This window comes from Argopecten irradians, unplaced genomic scaffold, assembly GCF_041381155.1.
Source record: "Argopecten irradians isolate NY unplaced genomic scaffold, Ai_NY scaffold_0932, whole genome shotgun sequence".
Taxonomy (NCBI): Eukaryota; Metazoa; Mollusca; class Bivalvia; order Pectinida; family Pectinidae; genus Argopecten; species Argopecten irradians.
This window is the reverse complement of record NW_027188399.1, coordinates 5,668-23,370: the sequence shown is the minus strand read 5'-3', so window position 1 is coordinate 23,370 and position 17,703 is coordinate 5,668. Positions and strand designations below refer to the sequence as shown.

The 17,703-nt window shown below is 40.1% G+C and overlaps 1 protein-coding gene and 1 long non-coding RNA gene across 2 annotated transcripts; both read right to left on the bottom strand.

Moving 5' to 3' along the window:
* Positions 1-621: 621 nt before the first annotated feature.
* Positions 622-5,260, bottom strand: LOC138313804 (uncharacterized). Its single transcript, XM_069254084.1, has 6 exons — positions 3,814-5,260; positions 2,800-3,626; positions 2,056-2,188; positions 1,557-1,737; positions 1,245-1,429; positions 622-886 (listed from the first exon to the last, which is right to left on the bottom strand). Exons 1-6 carry the CDS (start codon positions 5,099-5,101, stop codon positions 849-851), a joined length of 2,652 nt encoding a protein of 883 aa, XP_069110185.1. The 5' UTR covers positions 5,102-5,260; the 3' UTR covers positions 622-848.
* A 947-nt stretch (positions 5,261-6,207) lies between these two features.
* On the bottom strand, positions 6,208-17,483 carry LOC138313805 (uncharacterized). The gene is made up of 2 exons (XR_011207261.1): positions 17,125-17,483; positions 6,208-7,917 (listed from the first exon to the last, which is right to left on the bottom strand). It is a non-coding gene; the product is annotated as an uncharacterized lncRNA (long non-coding RNA).
* Positions 17,484-17,703: the final 220 nt, after the last annotated feature.

Genomic DNA, 17,703 nt, shown 5'->3' with positions numbered 1-17,703 from the left:
GCAGTAAATTTAATTTGTATTTAAATATAATATTTCATATGTGTGCTCTCATCAGGTCTCGCACAAACCTCATACGGGGTATATAACCCCAACTGAGCTATAATACCTCAAATAGGGTATACATATATACCCCAATTGATGTTATGCAAAGGTTATTTACGTACAGCATTAAAAGCGTGCATAATCGATAATTCACACCTGTGTCACATGAAAGTACGTGTCGGCACGGTAAGGCGTGCGTGTTGCACGTTTTACAAATTTCTGTACCTTGTCTCGAAAATCATGTTTAAAATGTTTGTTTACCTGCATTGTCAGCAATACATGTCAATAAAAGCTCTGCAAACCCCATTTAGCGTTCATATTTTGTCTTGAAATTCCAACGGACTGCACATCACACACTAACGAAGCGCACGGTTGACCGGAAGTGACTTGTAATCAAGTAAGTGTAAAACAAAGGCGGGCTATTACGTCCGGGTATGTAATTTGAGTACTTTTCTACGGTGAACTATAAGTACCATATGTATTTGTTCTAGCTTCGATTTCAAAATGGTTGATTTTTTTGGTTTTAAATACACTGCAGAACGTTGTAAATATTTCACATCGTTGTAAATATTTCACATCGTTTTTAACGACCAAATTAAGTCACCTGGCTTTAAAAATCCGTATTCATATGTTGATGCGTTCTTTTAATTCAGCATCCCCAGGTAGCATCCCTTCGGAAAAATCGTCATGGTGAGTTAATTTCAGTGTTTTAGTAAGGATGATTCAAGAATTCATAAAGTATGTCAATCACATATTACCTTTTATTAGTGATATACAAATGCAACTTGTTCAACATCATTTCAGCACTATTCATCATCCCCATCTTCGACGTCGCACAAGCCATCTACAATATTTAAAATCATAAAAAACTGGCATTTTTTTCTTAATCTTTCACGATTTTTCATCAAATAAAATATGTGCTTGTGTGATGTAGCATAATTTTTCATTACTCATGTAATCCATATGCATTTAAAACAGAATTCGACTTCGACAGAATATGTGAAGAGAACAAAAAGAGCAACCAATCCCGGGGGGAATATTAAAGGTCAAAAACCAACGTGCAAGACATATCATACTGGAAAACGCATAGCAAAGCCAATTTCAGATAACAAGGCAAAATCAAAGTCATATTGTAAAAGGCGGGACACTTTGTTTCAAAAGGTATGGAATACACAAAAGTTATCAATATATGCAAAACTAACCATTCATTTGATTATTCTCAAGACATGTTGTTGCGTCTTTGTAAAGCTGTATATAGGCAGCTTTTGTGGCCGTTTTTGTAACAGCCCATCTTGCCTTCATCCTGCTCTCCTCCTCAATACCGCGCAAATCACCAATGGCCTCTATGGCCGTTAAAATCATGGTCTCCAGTTCGGACTTCGTCTTCCTTTTAATCGAAAATTTTCAATTTACATATATATTGTATTGAAATGTTTTCTTTCCGTTTTTAAATCGAAAAACAAAATAAACACCACTTAAAAATTAAGTGCTTACATAAACCTTGTTTCGCCTACCTGGAAATATCATGATACTTTGTACGATCTTGCGGAACTACAAATATAGGCGTTAACTTTGCCTTAGTTCCGTCAAAATGATGTTTCTGGTAGGTTTCCCGGTTCTCTCGGCAGTTCCTTTGAATATTAATTAAGTCGGTATCTAGTTCTTCACCGGAGAGGCTAGTGTGTTTTCTAACAACTGAAATACAATGAAACATAATTTTACACGTTTATTTAATTTACAATGTTTGTGTGTTTACCCAGTGGTAACTCATTTTGGCGGGAATAAGTTTATGACCGGAAATTGACGCACGAAAATAGTCATATGAAAACTTGTTGCTATATGTGTGTTTGCGTCTACTTTCTACAATACCTATGATATTTCCACAAAATTAAGCATTCTTCAAAACATTTCACGTGAATTTATACTTTCAAAAATCGTGGAAACAAACTATCGTGAATTTTATGGCGGATGTACACAAAATTACATGCGGTAAGCCGGTCCGCGCAACATTACCTTTCGGAGTTGAGAGATAGTCACTGGCTCGTACAGACGTGCGCCATTGTAAGATCTCGGTGCTCAGATCAGTGTGCTGCATGTCTCTCTCATTCTCTCCTACTTCAAATAGCCCTAGTATGTTTGTGCGTATCTGAAGACAGATGTAATTTTTATATTTTTTCATTTTAGGCGAAAGACATCTTTGAAGTAACTGGCACACATATTTCACTCAAAACAAGAAGTCAGTCCGGAGAAAATCTTCATTTCGAGACCGACTACTTTAAGGTATTTCAATATTCATTGAATGAAATAATTCATAGATTTATCTTATTAGAAAAGGGTTTTCCATTGATATTAAACGGGTTGATTTATCTCCCTGTTCATGATTTGTTGCAGAATGAAGACGGATCTAGATGCGACAGCACAGATACGGCTACCGACACATGTGCTACTAGAAACACACCAAACACGGTGACCGTCGGTACACAGACTGGTATTCAAAGTGTGACAGATTCTGAACACCCTAAAAACCATTGCCAGATCTGTGGTATCGACGATGACAAATCAGGAAAATGGTGCTGGCTTGGATGTGAAGCACCTGATTGTGAGTATTGGGTGCATTCCTTCTGCACCAACATCAATGTTAAAAATAAACGTTATTTGAAATTCATTGAATTCTGGTGTCCATTGCATAATAAATTATAATTAATTATATATATTTGTTTCCTTTTTATTGTTAGGTTGCAAAATGTGTGTACATACCTCTTCCAGTCTGTCGAAATTTCTACAGACCCTTAACCACCTCTGCTCTGTAGGAGCTCCAGGAGGCATCCACATCTTACATCTGCGGTTCCTGGCCTCTAACACAAAGTCACCAGCCTCACCTTTGCTTGGATTTCCCGACACAGAAAAGGATTCGGTACATTCGAGAAACTCCCTGACCTCTAACGGCGCTTGAACTCTGACCTTCAGGTCTCTCACTTCCAACTCCTGGTAATGTGTCATGTTCATGCCATAGAATAGATCGGTGAAGGTGGCACGGCTACACGTTATGACGTCGCTGTTGTTCCGTCGAATCCCAGCCCGAAACACATAGAGAGACAGAAGGTAGTTGAAGACAATGGACACCACAAACAGATAGTTTGGGTCAACCACTTCGGACACCCAATTACTAAGATAGTCAGTAGCAGATACTTCCTTTCCCCTTTCTACACGATCCCTAAAATAGGGCACAAGAAGTTCATCTGCCATACCAAACAGAGCAATCTCCACCATCTGGAAGCTCTTATGGTGGTCGGATGCTGACTTGGCAGCTAGTTGGGCCTTTGGACTGTTAAACCCAAGCATCTTGGCCAAATCTTTAAAGAATACTTCCCACAAGAGTTTGAACATGCATTTAACCATGTTAATTTCCACATGGCCAAGTCCTGGTTGCAGCAATATGTTCTTAAATTTTAAAAACTGTGGTAAATCAGATGCTGTGGCATCATGCTGGTGTTTGTCATGCAAGTGCGATAGTAAAAGATTAGAACCAAAAATACGATCGCCACAGTGAGGACACACAAACACTTTCTCCACAAGACGTGAACCTGTAATAAAGCAGTTGAATATTATACCAAAAATGCCATCGATATACGGATACAGTATAACAACATGTGTCTACATTGCGAAATGAAATTATCGTTCAAGAGCCATTTGGCATGAAATCGCGAAATTATGTCGCCGCGAAAATAGATTCGTTTACACAAATTTACAAGCTGAAACACGAAACCGTACCTAATATATAGGGAGAACCGTCACACCCAACCATTGTCCACTTTCTGTTGCCACTACAAGTTTCTTTGGCTATATGTGACAGCACAGTTTCCACAGCTTCATAGCTGCATGGATTTACCATACAGGGATTCCCCATTGACACAGTTGGTGGAGACTCGGGGTGTTTAGCTTGGACAAATTTGTATGGGTCTGTGTGTATGAATGATGAAGAGGGGGTGGTGATGCCTGTCTTTTTGTGTGATCTTTGTTTCTGTATATGAGTGTCTATGATATCGTGAATGTGTCCGTTGTGTTCTTGTCTGAGATGGTACAACCGTGACTCTATGAACTGGTGCTGATATGTCTCAAATGACTGCTGGCTTGTTTCTACATAGCGTGTAACTGCTTCTAGTGTACGTATTTTGTCGTTAAACAGCCAGTGAAACGGAGAAAGTTGTGGCGAGGTTTGGATTGATGTGGAGAAAAGAGGAAGAATGTGGATGATGTTGGTGATAACACTTAATTTTGCTTTCGCATCATACCGAACTCTCCAGTTTCTACTAAGTACTTGATTGTTGTCAAAATATGTAACTATGTCTGATGTATGTGGACATGCAACGGGAATGGTGCTGTAGGATTTGATCCAGTTGAGGAGTGAAGAGTAACTACCTGATGGTGATGTTGCAGCATTTATCTGGACAGCACTCTTACTTCCGGTTAGAAAATATATGATAAGTGATGATGTAAAGGAAAGAGGTAACGTGATATTGAAAGCAGATGCGAGGTATATTTGTTCTATGGCTTTAACAATAGACAGGCATTGATGTGTGTTGTTTGCATCAAAATTTGAGCACATGGACGTGAGAAAAGACACTAACAGTTTGTTTTGCTTCGAAAGCCAAGATTTAGGGTCATATGATTTTAAGATGTTGTCGTCCTTGTAATCCTCTTTACATGCCATTGCATCAGAAACCACTTTTGAACACAAAAACTGTCCAACCGTCTTGATAAGATTTAACATCTGTGTTTCTGGTATAATGTCATTGTTTATCATTTCAATAACCTTTTGGACATGAACCTCGTGAAAGGTCTGGTCGCTCTCATCAACAGGCTTAACTAAATTAAGCTCTGAATATTTTGCGCACAACACACACAAATAGGTTGATGTTCTGCATAAATAGTTATGTTCAATTAATGCCTGAACTACACATTTGCGAAATTTGTTTGCAGAGATCTTATGTATCTTGTTGTTTTCGCTGTGAGCGGGAACAAATTCCGAATGTTTTCGGCAGCTGCATTTTGGTTTCATCCTGCTGAAAAAAAATTGAACTTCATAACCTAATTTTCCTAAGTTTAGTTTTGTTGTTTATGTGTTCATTTGTAGAATAGTTATAAATATCCACTGCATAGATTAATTTATTGTACAATTTATTTATTTTTTATTAGTGTCATTAAGTCACTATTGTACTGTATCTACGTAATTATTATCAATAGTTAACCAATTTGAAGTGTTATTTAAATAAAAATATATAACTAAATGTTTATTAAATCGTTTAAAATTATATAACAAATTTAACACCCATGAAATCATAACCAGGTGTTATGTCAGTTATGGGCTGTCATACTTTTACACGTTGATTACATATGCGGGCGTAATATCCCGCTTTTGTTTTACACTTACTTGGTTGCAAGTCACTTCCGGTCAACCGTGTGCTTCGTTCGTGTGTGATGTGCAGTCCGTTGGAATTTCAAGACAAAATATGAACGCTAAATGGGGTTTGCAGAGCTTTTATTGACATGTATTGCTGACAATGCAGGTAAACAAACATTTTAAACATGATTTTCGAGACAAGGTACAGAAATTTGTAAAACGTGCAACACGCACGCCTTACCGTGCCGACACGTACTTTCATGTGACACAGGTGTGAATTATCGATTATGCACGCTTTTAATGCTGTACGTAAATAACCTTTGCATAACATCAATTGGGGTATATATGTATACCCTATTTGAGGTATTATAGCTCAGTTGGGGTTATATACCCCGTATGAGGTTTGTGCGAGACCTGTCATTATATCTATGTGGTATTAAATACTCAATGTTAACATGGGTTTTAATATCAGGCTGTACCCAGTACTTTTTGCTGGTATTGCCTGATTTGGGCTAAATTACATTAGATAGCATATAGTATAGAAAAGTAGCCCTTGAAATTCCAATCGCCATACCACCTCTCTTGAAAGAGAATCCCCTTTTTTATTCTGATGACATCTAACACTAATGAAATGAAGAGTTGACTATTTACTTCATAGGATTATAAATCCTTTAGGGTATATTTCCTGTGTCAGTCAAATATGTCTTATTTCACTGCTATTTTAAGTTAATATATATAAAAAAACAACAACAACAACAAATTAATTGGTCAATTGATATGACTATCATTTTAGACATTCTTTACAACAGTCATTGCCAAATATTTTCCTTCCATATTGTCTGTACAGTACCGAACACTGCAGGGTCTACTGACTGAACTGTAGCAAGCTACTGCTGTACTGCATTTTACACATCGATAGTAAAATGACTGTGGACTGCAAAATGCTTTATAATCAGATAAACATCAAGCTCATACCCAATTCTATAAAATGTCACATCACTAAACACTTAAAAAGGTTAAGAAGTATCATTTACGATAGATATTTCAACAGAAGACCAAAATGGCGTCCATTTTCCTCACCTTGCAAATGTTGTATAATAGGCACATCTGGGTCACTTAAAAGCTTAACAAAGCACTTCCGTTTCAAACACAGTAGAGACCAAGATGCTAGGTAGCAAATCACAGTGATTAAAGAACACAGTAGATTTGGACAATTTATGAAAGAAAGGCACAATCTAAATATAGCTTAGTCATTAAACTGTACAAACCATATGTACAAAAGTATATTTATAATTCATCCGTACAACTTTAGCAATATTATATTTATATAAAGATTTGTCAAGTGTCTGAGCTTCTTCATGCATGTGAATACCATGGTTATTGAAAAATACAGGAAAATTGTAAAATATCATGATTTTTTGCTCAAAATTGAAGGGGGGAGGGGGGGTTGAGAGCCAAGATTAAGGGGTCAGAGCCAAGATTTATACAAACTCTGTTCCCCTTCCCCCAAGGATGCTTCAGGCCAAATTTAGTTACATTAAATGCAGAACTCAATGACTAGTAGCAATTTATAGGATTTACCTCTATTTACCCTATTGGGCCCCGCCCCTCCTGTCCCAGGTAGGTCAGAGCCAAGATTTATACAAACTCTGTTCCCCTTCCCCCAAGGATGCTTCAGGCCAAATTTGGTTACATTAAATGCAGAACTCTATGACTAGTAGCGATTTATAGGATTTACCTCTATTTACCCTATTGGGCCCCGCCCCTCCTGCCCCAGGTGGGTCAGAGCCAAGATTTATACAAACTCTGTTCCCCTCCCCCCAAGGATGTTTGTGGTTTTATTTGGTTACAATCCATGCAGAACTCTATGACTAGTAGCGATTTAAAGGATTTGCCTCTATTTCCCCTATTGGGCCCCGCCCCTCCTGCCCCAGGGGGGTCAGAGCCAAGATTTATACAAACTCTGTTCCCCTTCCCCCAAGGATGTTTGTGGCCTTATTTGGTTACGATCCATGCAGAACTCTATGACTAGTAGCGATTTAAAGGATTTGCCTCTATTTCCCCTATTGGGCCCCGCCCCTCCTGCCCCAGGAGGGTCAGAGCCAAGATTTATACAAACTCTGTTCCCCTTCCCCAAAGGATGCTTCAGGCCAAATTTGGTTACATTAAATGCAGAACTCTATGACTAGTAGCGATTTATAGGATTTACCTCTATTTACCCTATTGGGCCCCGCCCCTCCTGCCCCAGGTGGGTCAGAGCCAAGATTTATACAAACTCTGTTCCCCTCCCCCCAAGGATGTTTGTGGCCTTATTTGGTTACAATCCATGCAGAACTCTATGACTAGTAGCGATTTAAAGGAAATGTTGACGGACAGACGGACGGACGGACGGACGACGGACGGACGGACGACGGACGACGGACGACGGACGCCGCGCCATGACATAAGCTCACCGGCCCTTCGGGCCAGGTGAGCTAATAATATGTATCTTAGTTTGTAATTTGGATTTTGCGCCATTTAAGTTTTTCTAAAGAGTCCCAAGGTAAGTCACGCATGCGCACAGGTGTGAGTTGAAAGCAGGGGACACAGGTAAAACGGTAGCGAACGATAGCAGGGTTGGAACTCTGAGCGTGAAATACAGCTTGCGGTAAGTAAATACATTTATATGTCCTTGTCATAGTATTAATTATAATGAGGTTTCATATGTATAGGTATTTGCTATAGTTTATAAGTTATGGTTAGGTGTAATTCACCCGGCGTGTGTGCTTGCATACGCGGTAACGTGTGTGCACGGGCCATGTGTATATGCGTGGGTATGAGGCCGGTGTGTTTTGTAAAGCATTGTTAGGTTGTTAAGTCAGCATACATGACATAATTTATGCTTAGAAATGAGATGATTATCTTAGTATTAGTGATATAGCTATATAGTATGCCTTTGAGATAGTCAATATTCAGATAAATAGCATTTATTTGTATAGAGCAAACATATAAATTGTTAATTGATGTTATATCATAACATAAGTATAATGTAGCTTTCCACCCATGGAGAACTAGAGAACTATCCAGAAACTGATGAATACATATGCCATTAAGCCATATCGTCGCTAGCCAATGTGACCTCTACATATACCAGAAGGTCTGTGTGACCTCTACGACAAGTCGCGGGTCTGTGTGACCTCTACATTTACCAGAAAGTCTTTGTGGCCTCTACGACTACTAGCGGGTCTGTGACCTCGACATTCACCAGTGACAGGTCTGTGTGACCTTCACCTAGTCTACGTGACTTTCACCTAGGTCTGTGTGACCTCTTCCTTGACTAGCAAGTCTGATTGTGTGACCTTCATCTTGGTCTGTGTGACCTTTATCTTTACCGGAAGGTCTGGTCTATGTGACCGTCATCGTGGCCTTTGTGACCTCCACCACAGCCGCGGGTCTGGGTGATCTTCACCTTGGTTTGTGCGACATTGACAGCAGCAAAATTGGCAATACTGTGCAGTGGTACTGAACATTATTTTGGAACAGTGGATTGGACCAATGGAAAGCAGCCAGATAATGAACATTTTTTTATCGTTGTAAATAAACATATGTACATAACATATCATGATAAGGTTAGATGGAGAGAGCCTGTTTGTATGAGTGTGTGTTATGTGCTGCTATGACTGTAATTAGAGTATTATTTGTTGTAAATAAACTTGTAAATATTGTATTCTGGGAGTCTGACTGATGCTTAAAGGAAGGTTGAACAATTCCGGTCGGTTCTCGTTACATTCGTAAGCCGTAACTGGCCATGGTTGGCGAGATATTAATATGCAGAACATTTTACCGTGAGTTGTGCTTTGCCGACTTTTGACTCAAAATAAAACATGGCCATATACTTTTGCCAAGTAAAAGGTACATTGTTTGGTTACTTATAACACTCAAATTTCTGTTGAATTCATAAGAACGCTAACATCAAAAAAACTTCATGCAATACATCGGACTTTATCTAGTCTTTATAAGGCTACCGTACATTACACGGCAATATACAGTGAAACCTCACCTTACGACCACCTCAGAATTAAGACCACCCCGCTATTACAGGCACTTGTTTTCAGTCACGTTATTTTCCCCCTCTATATCTTTGTACTGGTCTTCTCAGTATTACGATCACCCCACTATTCCGTATTATGACCAGCCCACTGATCAATGGTAATTGAACCCCTAATTACGACAATTCACCTGTGTCAGTTTACCGTGTGTACAGCAGTCCTTCAGACCACTAGCCAACGCTTATTGACCCCTTCATTACGACCATTCACCCATGTCCATCAATTGCTTGTCAAGTGACAGACCGTTATCTGTACGGTCGGTTGTGTACTAAGCGGGGTATTGGAGTGACGGAATCGAGGTCAATTATAATCCAATCAATTACCCGATACATAGGCATAATAGCCAGCGTTCGAAATTAATGCCTGTCCGTCTGCCCGTGACCGGCAATTTTATAGTCGGGCAGACAATTTTTACCCTGTAGCTGGTCCTTTGACCAGCAACTTTTGGTCCAGATAGAAGATATATATACAAACAAAAATGGCTGAAGAATTGTAGAAAGGTCGAAGATGAAACTGTACAAAACTTCATTTTAGAAAATTTTCCGCTGCTCGGTGAGTTTACTAAAACATTCAAGATGTTCTTTAATAATGAAAATTCAATACACACCGTCACAAACTAGACTAAAAATGTCCATCAAGGGATTATACTTTTTCAAGAAATGCTTCTTAAACAAGAGGCCCAGAGGGCCTGTATCGCTCACCTGGTTTTTTGTTAGTAATTATCACAAGACTCAGACAATTAGAAAAATAAGCAAAATTGACTCCCAAAGTTTAATTTTGAATCACAACCATACAATGATGATATTGATACCATACAAATATGCTATCCAATACATAGGTTCAGAGACAAAGTAATTTATATGAAAATAGTAGCCTAATTGACCTTTTGACCTCGCATCTATTGCCGTCTAAGGCCCCGGGGGTCAGCCCTATCATTTGTACAATTTCAAATCCCAACCCTATAAGGATGCTACCATTGCATTATAAGTGCTCTTCCATTCTTAGTTGCAGAGAAGAAGTCGTTTATATGGAAATAGCTAAATTGACCCCTTTTGACCCCACCCTTCAGGCCCCCGGGGGGTCAGCCCCATCATTTGCAAAATTTTGAATTCAAACCCTATAAGGATGTAACCATTGCATTATGAGCGTAATCCCATGTTAAGTTGCAGAGAAAAAGTTATTTATATGGAAATTGACCACTTTTGACCCCGCCCCTCAGGCCCCCGGGGGTCAGCCCTATCATTTGCACAATTTTGAATTCCCACACTATAAGGATACTACCATTGTATTATGGGTGCTATAACGTGCTTAGTTTCAGAGAAGAAGTCGTTTATATGGAAATAGCCAAATTGGCCCCTTTTGACCCCGCCCCTCAGGCCCCCTGGGGGTCAGCCCCATCATTTGTACAATTTTGAATCCCCATCCTATAAGGATGCTACCATTGCATTATGGGTGCTATCCCATGCTTGGTTTCAGAGAAGAAGTCGTTTATATGGAAATAGCCAAATTGAACCCTTTTGACCCCGCCCCTCAGGCCCCCCGGGGGTCAGCCACATCATTTGTACAATTTTGAATCCCCAACCTATAAAGATACTACCATTGCATTATGAGTGCTATCTCATGCTTAGTTTCAGAGAAGAAGTCGTTTATATGGAAATAGCCAAATTGACCCCATTTGACCCCGCCCCTCAGGCCCCCGGGGGTCTGCCCCATCATTTGTACAATTTTGAATCCCCACCCTATAAGGATGCTACCATTGCATTATGGGTGCTATCCCATGCTTGGTTTCAGAGAAGAAGTCGTTTATATGGAAATAGCCAAATTGAACCCTTTTGACCCCGCCCCTCAGGCCCCCGGGGGGTCAGCCACATCATTTGTACAATTTTTAATCCCTACCCTATAACGATACTACCATTGCATTATGAGTGCTATCTCATGCTTAGTTTCAGAGAAGAAGTCGTTTATATGGAAATAGCCAAATTGACCCCATTTGACCCCGCCCCTCAGGCCCCCGGGGGGTCAGCCCCATCATTTGTACAATTTTGAATCCCCACCCTATAAGGATGCTACCATTGCATTATGGGTGCTATCCCATGCTTGGTTTCAGAGAAGAAGTCGTTTATATGGAAATAGCCAAATGGACCCCATTTGACCCCGCCCCTCAGGCCCCCGGGGGGTCAGCCCCATCATTTGTACAATTTTGAATCCCCACCCTATAAGGATGCTACCATTGCATTATGGGTGCTATCCCATGCTTGGTTTCAGAGAAGAAGTCGTTTATATGGAAATAGCCAAATGGACCCCATTTGACCCCGCCCCTCAGGCCCCCGGGGGGTCAGCCCCATCATTTGTACAATTTTGAATCCCCATCCTATAAGGATGCTACCATTGCATTATGGGTGCTATCCCATGCTTGGTTTCAGAGAAGAAGTCGTTTATATGGAAATAGCCAAATTGACCCCTTTTGGCCCCGCCCCTCAGGCCCCCTGGGGGTCAGCCCCATCATTTGTACAATTTTCATAAGTACATAGTAGGTGCCCATAAGAGAGAGATATGGAATGCCAAATAACCTTTGACCCGCATCAGCCAAATTTTGTACAATTTTGAATCCCACCATAAAGATACTACCATTGCATTATGAGTGCTATCTCATGCTTAGTTTCAGAGAAGAAGTCGTTTATATGGAAATAGCCAAATTGACCCATTTGACCCCGCCCCTCAGGCCCCCGGGGTCTGCCCCATCATTTATGTACAATTTTGAATCCCCACCCTATAAGGATGCTACCATTGCATTATGGGTGCTATCCCATGCTTGGTTTCAGAGAAGAAGTCGTTTATATGGAAATAGCCAAATTGACCCCTTTTGACCCCGCCCCTCAGGCCCCCGGGGGGTCAGCCACATCATTTGTACAAATTTTTAATCCAACCCTATAAGGATACTACCATTGCATTATGAGTGCTATCTCATGCTTAGTTTCAGAGAAGAAGTCGTTTATATGGAAATAGCCAAATTGACCCCATTTGACCCCGCCCCTCAGGCCCCCGGGGGGTCAGCCCTATCATTTGTACAATTTTGAATCCCCACCCTATAAGGATGCTACCATTGCATTATGGGTGCTATCCGTGCTTAGTTTCAGAGAAGAAGTCGTTTATATGGAAATAGCCAAATTGACCCCATTTGACCCCGCCCCTCAGGCCCCCGGGGGGTCAGCCCCATCATTTGTACAATTTTGAATCCCCACCCTATAAGGATGCTACCATTGCATTATGGGTGCTATCCCATGCTTGGTTTCAGAGAAGAAGTCGTTTATATGGAAATAGCCAAATTGACCCCATTTGACCCCGCCCCTCAGGCCCCCCGGGGGTCAGCCACATCATTTGTACAATTTTGAATTCCCCAACCTATAAAGATGCTACCATTGCATTATGGTGCTATCTCATGCTTAGTTTCAGAGAAGAAGTCGTTTATATGGAAATAGCCAAATTGACCCCATTTGACCCCGCCCCTCAGGCCCCCGGGGGTCTGCCCCATCATTTGTACAATTTTGAATCCCCACCCTATAAGGATGCTACCATTGCATTATGGGTGCTATCCCATGCTTGGTTTCAGAGAAGAAGTCGTTTATATGGAAATAGCCAAATTGAACCCTTTTGACCCCGCCCCTCAGGCCCCCGGGGGTCAGCCACATCATTTGTACAATTTTTAATCCCTACCCTATAACGATACTACCATTGCATTATGAGTGCTATCTCATGCTTAGTTTCAGAGAAGAAGTCGTTTATATGGAAATAGCCAAATTGACCCCATTTGACCCCGCCCCTCAGGCCCCCGGGGGGTCAGCCCCGTCATTTGTACAATTTTGAATCCCCACCCTATAAGGATGCTACCATTGCATTATGGGTGCTATCCCATGCTTGGTTTCAGAGAAGAAGTCGTTTATATGGAAATAGCCAAATGGACCCCATTTGACCCCGCCCCTCAGGCCCCCGGGGGGTCAGCCCCATCATTTGTACAATTTTGAATCCCCACCCTATAAGGATGCTACCATTGCATTATGGGTGCTATCCCATGCTTGGTTTCAGAGAAGAAGTCGTTTATATGGAAATAGCCAAATGGACCCCATTTGACCCCGCCCCTCAGGCCCCCGGGGGGTCAGCCCCATCATTTGTACAATTTTGAATCCCCACCCTATAAGGATGCTACCATTGCATTATGGGTGCTATCCCATGCTTGGTTTCAGAGAAGAAGTCGTTTATATGGAAATAGCCAAATTGACCCCTTTTGGCCCCGCCCCTCAGGCCCCTGGGGGGTCAGCCCCATCATTTGTACAATTTTGAATCCCCCACCCTATAAGGAGGATGCAACCATTGCCATTATGGGTGCTTTATCCCATGCAAGGTTATCAGAGAAGAAGTCGGTTTATATGGAAAAAGCCAAAAATAGCCAAATTGACCTCCCTTTTGGCCCCGCCCCTCAGGCCCCTGGGGGTCAGCCCCCATCATTTGTACAATTTATTTTCAGTTAGTAGCCCTGTTGCGTCATAGATTACAATCCGCTTGATATGAATCAAAGATATATGTACCTTTACACAACAATTATGGTTGATGGCATATCATAGTTTGTTATTTTCTATAATAGTTGAGCCAAATTTGGTTACCCAAAAAAGGTTTATTGGCATCCATTATTGTAAATATAATATGCAAAAACTGTTGTATTGCAAATTTTACCATTCCCAAACATTATAAATTGGATCTAATTGGTTTGGGAAAAATTACGTTCATGATGTTTTATAAATTTTGTAAATATTTAAATATTATTTACAATTTATGCAAACATCAAAGTTGAATTTTTACCTAAATTGTTCAAAATTTTTAAATAGTGAATTCAAATTACCCTAGAAAACCATCCAAAAACAATAGGAGAATACCCCTGGGGAAATTGCGAAACAAAATCCATCGACTGATCAAATTAGACCAAACGTAACATGAATGCAATATATTGTGAAAATCTCACGCCTATAAGGATGCTACCAAAATGCAATTGGACGAACCAGATTGATTAAGTACATATTATACAAGTCTTTTTTTTGGACATACAAAATTTCAAACTTTAACATTATTCGCAGCCCTTATTAAAAGGTATGAAAACAAAAAATTCTAATTGTCAATTTTTTTCCAATCAAAATGCAATTCATATTCATCAATTTAATGTGCCGGATCGTAAAACTTCAATCAGCTCAGTGTTATAGTATGACGCCACACTCCAATTAAATTTCTAAATGCAGGTAATTTTTAAATCGATGAAATATTCCGTATTAAGAACGGCTTTAAAATCAGTAGAAACATGGAAAAACCATGATCCAGCCATTTCCAAATCGTAACAGTTGTACTCTCAGATTAGGAGATCCTCGGACTCCCCACGAAAAAAAAATCTCATCCTGTCTGCGCCACATATTCCAACAAAACCGTAAAACGCAGCATCCATTCAAATTAAAATTTTTTTCCTGGAGAGACCCCATTGGTACCTCCCAAACAACAAAAATAGATCGCGCCTATAGATGCCTGCGCATATTCATCAAATTACATTGTAAAAAACTCATCTCAGTCCATCTAAATCGATAATGTTTTTCCCGGGGAGGACCCCTGGGACCTCACCAAATCACCAAAATCTCGTGACTTCGGCGCTCGCAAATTCAACAAATCGTAAAACTCATCTCAACCATTCTTAATCGTAAATTTTTTCCCGGGGGACCTTTGTGGCCCCCCCCCCCCCCCCAATTACGTTTCATCTTCCTATGCCACTGACTTTGTTGAGAGCCTACGGCACTAATCCAGATATGCAGATATATTTTGTTAGTAAAACTACTACTTTGCTCGTAATTATATAAACTACAAGGATGAATTGTAATATTGTAAGGACCAGTAACTTTCAGTCAGGACCGGTAACTTTTAGGGTCAGTCGGTCCTTAGGACAAGCAGGAAAAATTCCTTAAGGGAGAACACTGATAATAACTGTGACCAAAAGAAAGCATAGGGCTTTTGATGGTAACCATTGTTTCGCCAAGACACCAGTGTGTACGTGCAGATTTTGATCTTTAGTTTACCGATACGGGTCGTCGCCCTTGTCACATGTTGACCTAGCAGCTAGGTGGCGCTTTGAAAGTGAAACTAGACCCAATTGTAATCGGATCACTTGAAAATCGATCTTTTGTTTACTAATCAAAACATTAACCTGGGCTCTAATGATTTTTCAGTAGCAGTATTTAAAGCCTATCTTCACGGGTGAGTAAAATAAACTTCGTGGATCTAAGGCGTTTCGTTATGATTGTGAAATTAATCTGGTTAGAATGTCGCCGTATTTTTGTTTTGACAAAACTTCAATTAAATTTCCGTACAAACACGATAACTTTAACGTTTGTATGTAATATTTCCACCTCTTGTAAATTCACATGCAATTTAAATCAAGAAGGGTACACCACGCAAACGAAATGAGCTGCCGCTGAATAAGAAAGTTGAACTCCTTATATAACTGTAGCAAAGGCCGTTGTCAACTCGCCAAACAAGATTGCATCGGTAAAAACACAAGTGCAGTCGATATTGAAGAGAAAGGCGGAAATCTGTGTGTGTATGTTATGTGAATTAGAATTTATCAATTAGATTATTTAATTCAAAACAAAATATCTTCTTTATTTTCTTTATGCTTATTCAACTAAATAAAAATATACAAGTCTATTATGTAACTGTATACATATGAGACATACATTGTATATACATGTACAGTACATGTATATATGCTATTTTTAATCATAATCTGCAGAGTTACGGTTCTTACTGATTAGAAGTCAATCCGATGCACCTCGGTATTAAGACCACCCCGCTATTAAGACCACTTTCACTCAGACCCTCAAGTGGTCTTAATAGAGAGGTTTTACTGTAAGTTTATTTGTCACTTTAAAATGCTCGTACATATATAGATCTATATTATCATTATATTTCGTAAGTTTATGTTGATAAATTTTGTACCTTTCCCCTTTCAATATAACGCTGTTGTGGATAAACAAAAGACACACTCCCAGATCAAGAGCAAACGCATACTCAAAACTATTAACTTTTACTGCGCAATAATACCATCGGATATAGTTTGTCAATGCAACCAACACAAAAAAATTTTATAACCGTTATAAGAACTTTCTTTTGTAGTAACCTTCCTAACATTTGATTACAATAATCGATCAGTAGCATGAATTACGTAAAATTTAAATAAACATGCACAATCCAAAATTCACCGAAAGTCTGCCGCGGAGGAAGACAGCGAAGAAGGAGTTTGTTCGTGATTTTCAGGAGACCACTATCTCGGAGTAATACCAATATCATAGAGTCCCAACTGAACACTTAAAACACTCCATCCATGGTGTATATGTATGTACAAATTCAATGTCTGGGGTTTTGAATAATGGGGTTTCATTTTTCATACCATCAAGTATTACGTGAAATGAACAGAACAACTTTTAATTATCCTCGCAGAGTGGTTTCATTGTTTTGATGTGCACAGGCTCGCCGATCATACCTAAGAATGCTGTTTCACAGAATCACATAAACAAGAGGCCCAGAGGGCCTGTATCGCTCACCTGGTTTGTAATGCCTAGGAATGTTCTGAATACAAGTTCATTGTTTCTTTTCTGAAGGAATTTGAATATTTACCTCTAATTCCCCCATTGGGCCCCACTCTTTCTGCTCCAGGGGGTCAAAGCCAAAATTTATACAAATTCTGTTAACCCCAAGGATGTTTCTGGGCCAAATTTGGTTAAAATCCAAGCAGAACTATATGACTATTAGCGATTTACAGGATTTACCTCTATTTCCCCTATTGGGCCCCGCCCCTCCTGCCCCCAGGGGGTCAGAGCCAAAATTTATACAATTTTCTGTTCTCCTTCCCCCAAGGATGTTTCTGGCCAAATTTGGTTACGATCCATGCAGAACTCTAAGACAAGTAGCGATTTATATGATTTACCTCTATTTCCCCTATTGGGCCCCACCCCTCTTACCCCTGGGGGATCAGAGCCAAAATTTATACAAGTTCTGTTCCCCTTCCCCCAAGGATGTTTGTGGTCAAATTTGGTTACAATCCATGCAGAACTCTAGGACAAGTAGCGATTTATAGGATTTACCTCT

Excerpts from the sequence above, each read along its gene's own strand:
- LOC138313804 (XM_069254084.1), bottom strand. The coding sequence starts at position 5,101 with ATGAAACCAAAATGCAGCTGCCGAAAACATTCGGAATTTGTTCCCGCT. Across the intron at positions 3,627-3,813 it reads CGGTTCTCCCTATATATTAG|GTTCACGTCTTGTGGAGAAA; the intron begins GTACGGTTTCGT and ends GCTTTATTACAG. Across the intron at positions 2,189-2,799 it reads ATTTCGACAGACTGGAAGAG|ATACGCACAAACATACTAGG; the intron begins GTATGTACACAC and ends ATCTGTCTTCAG.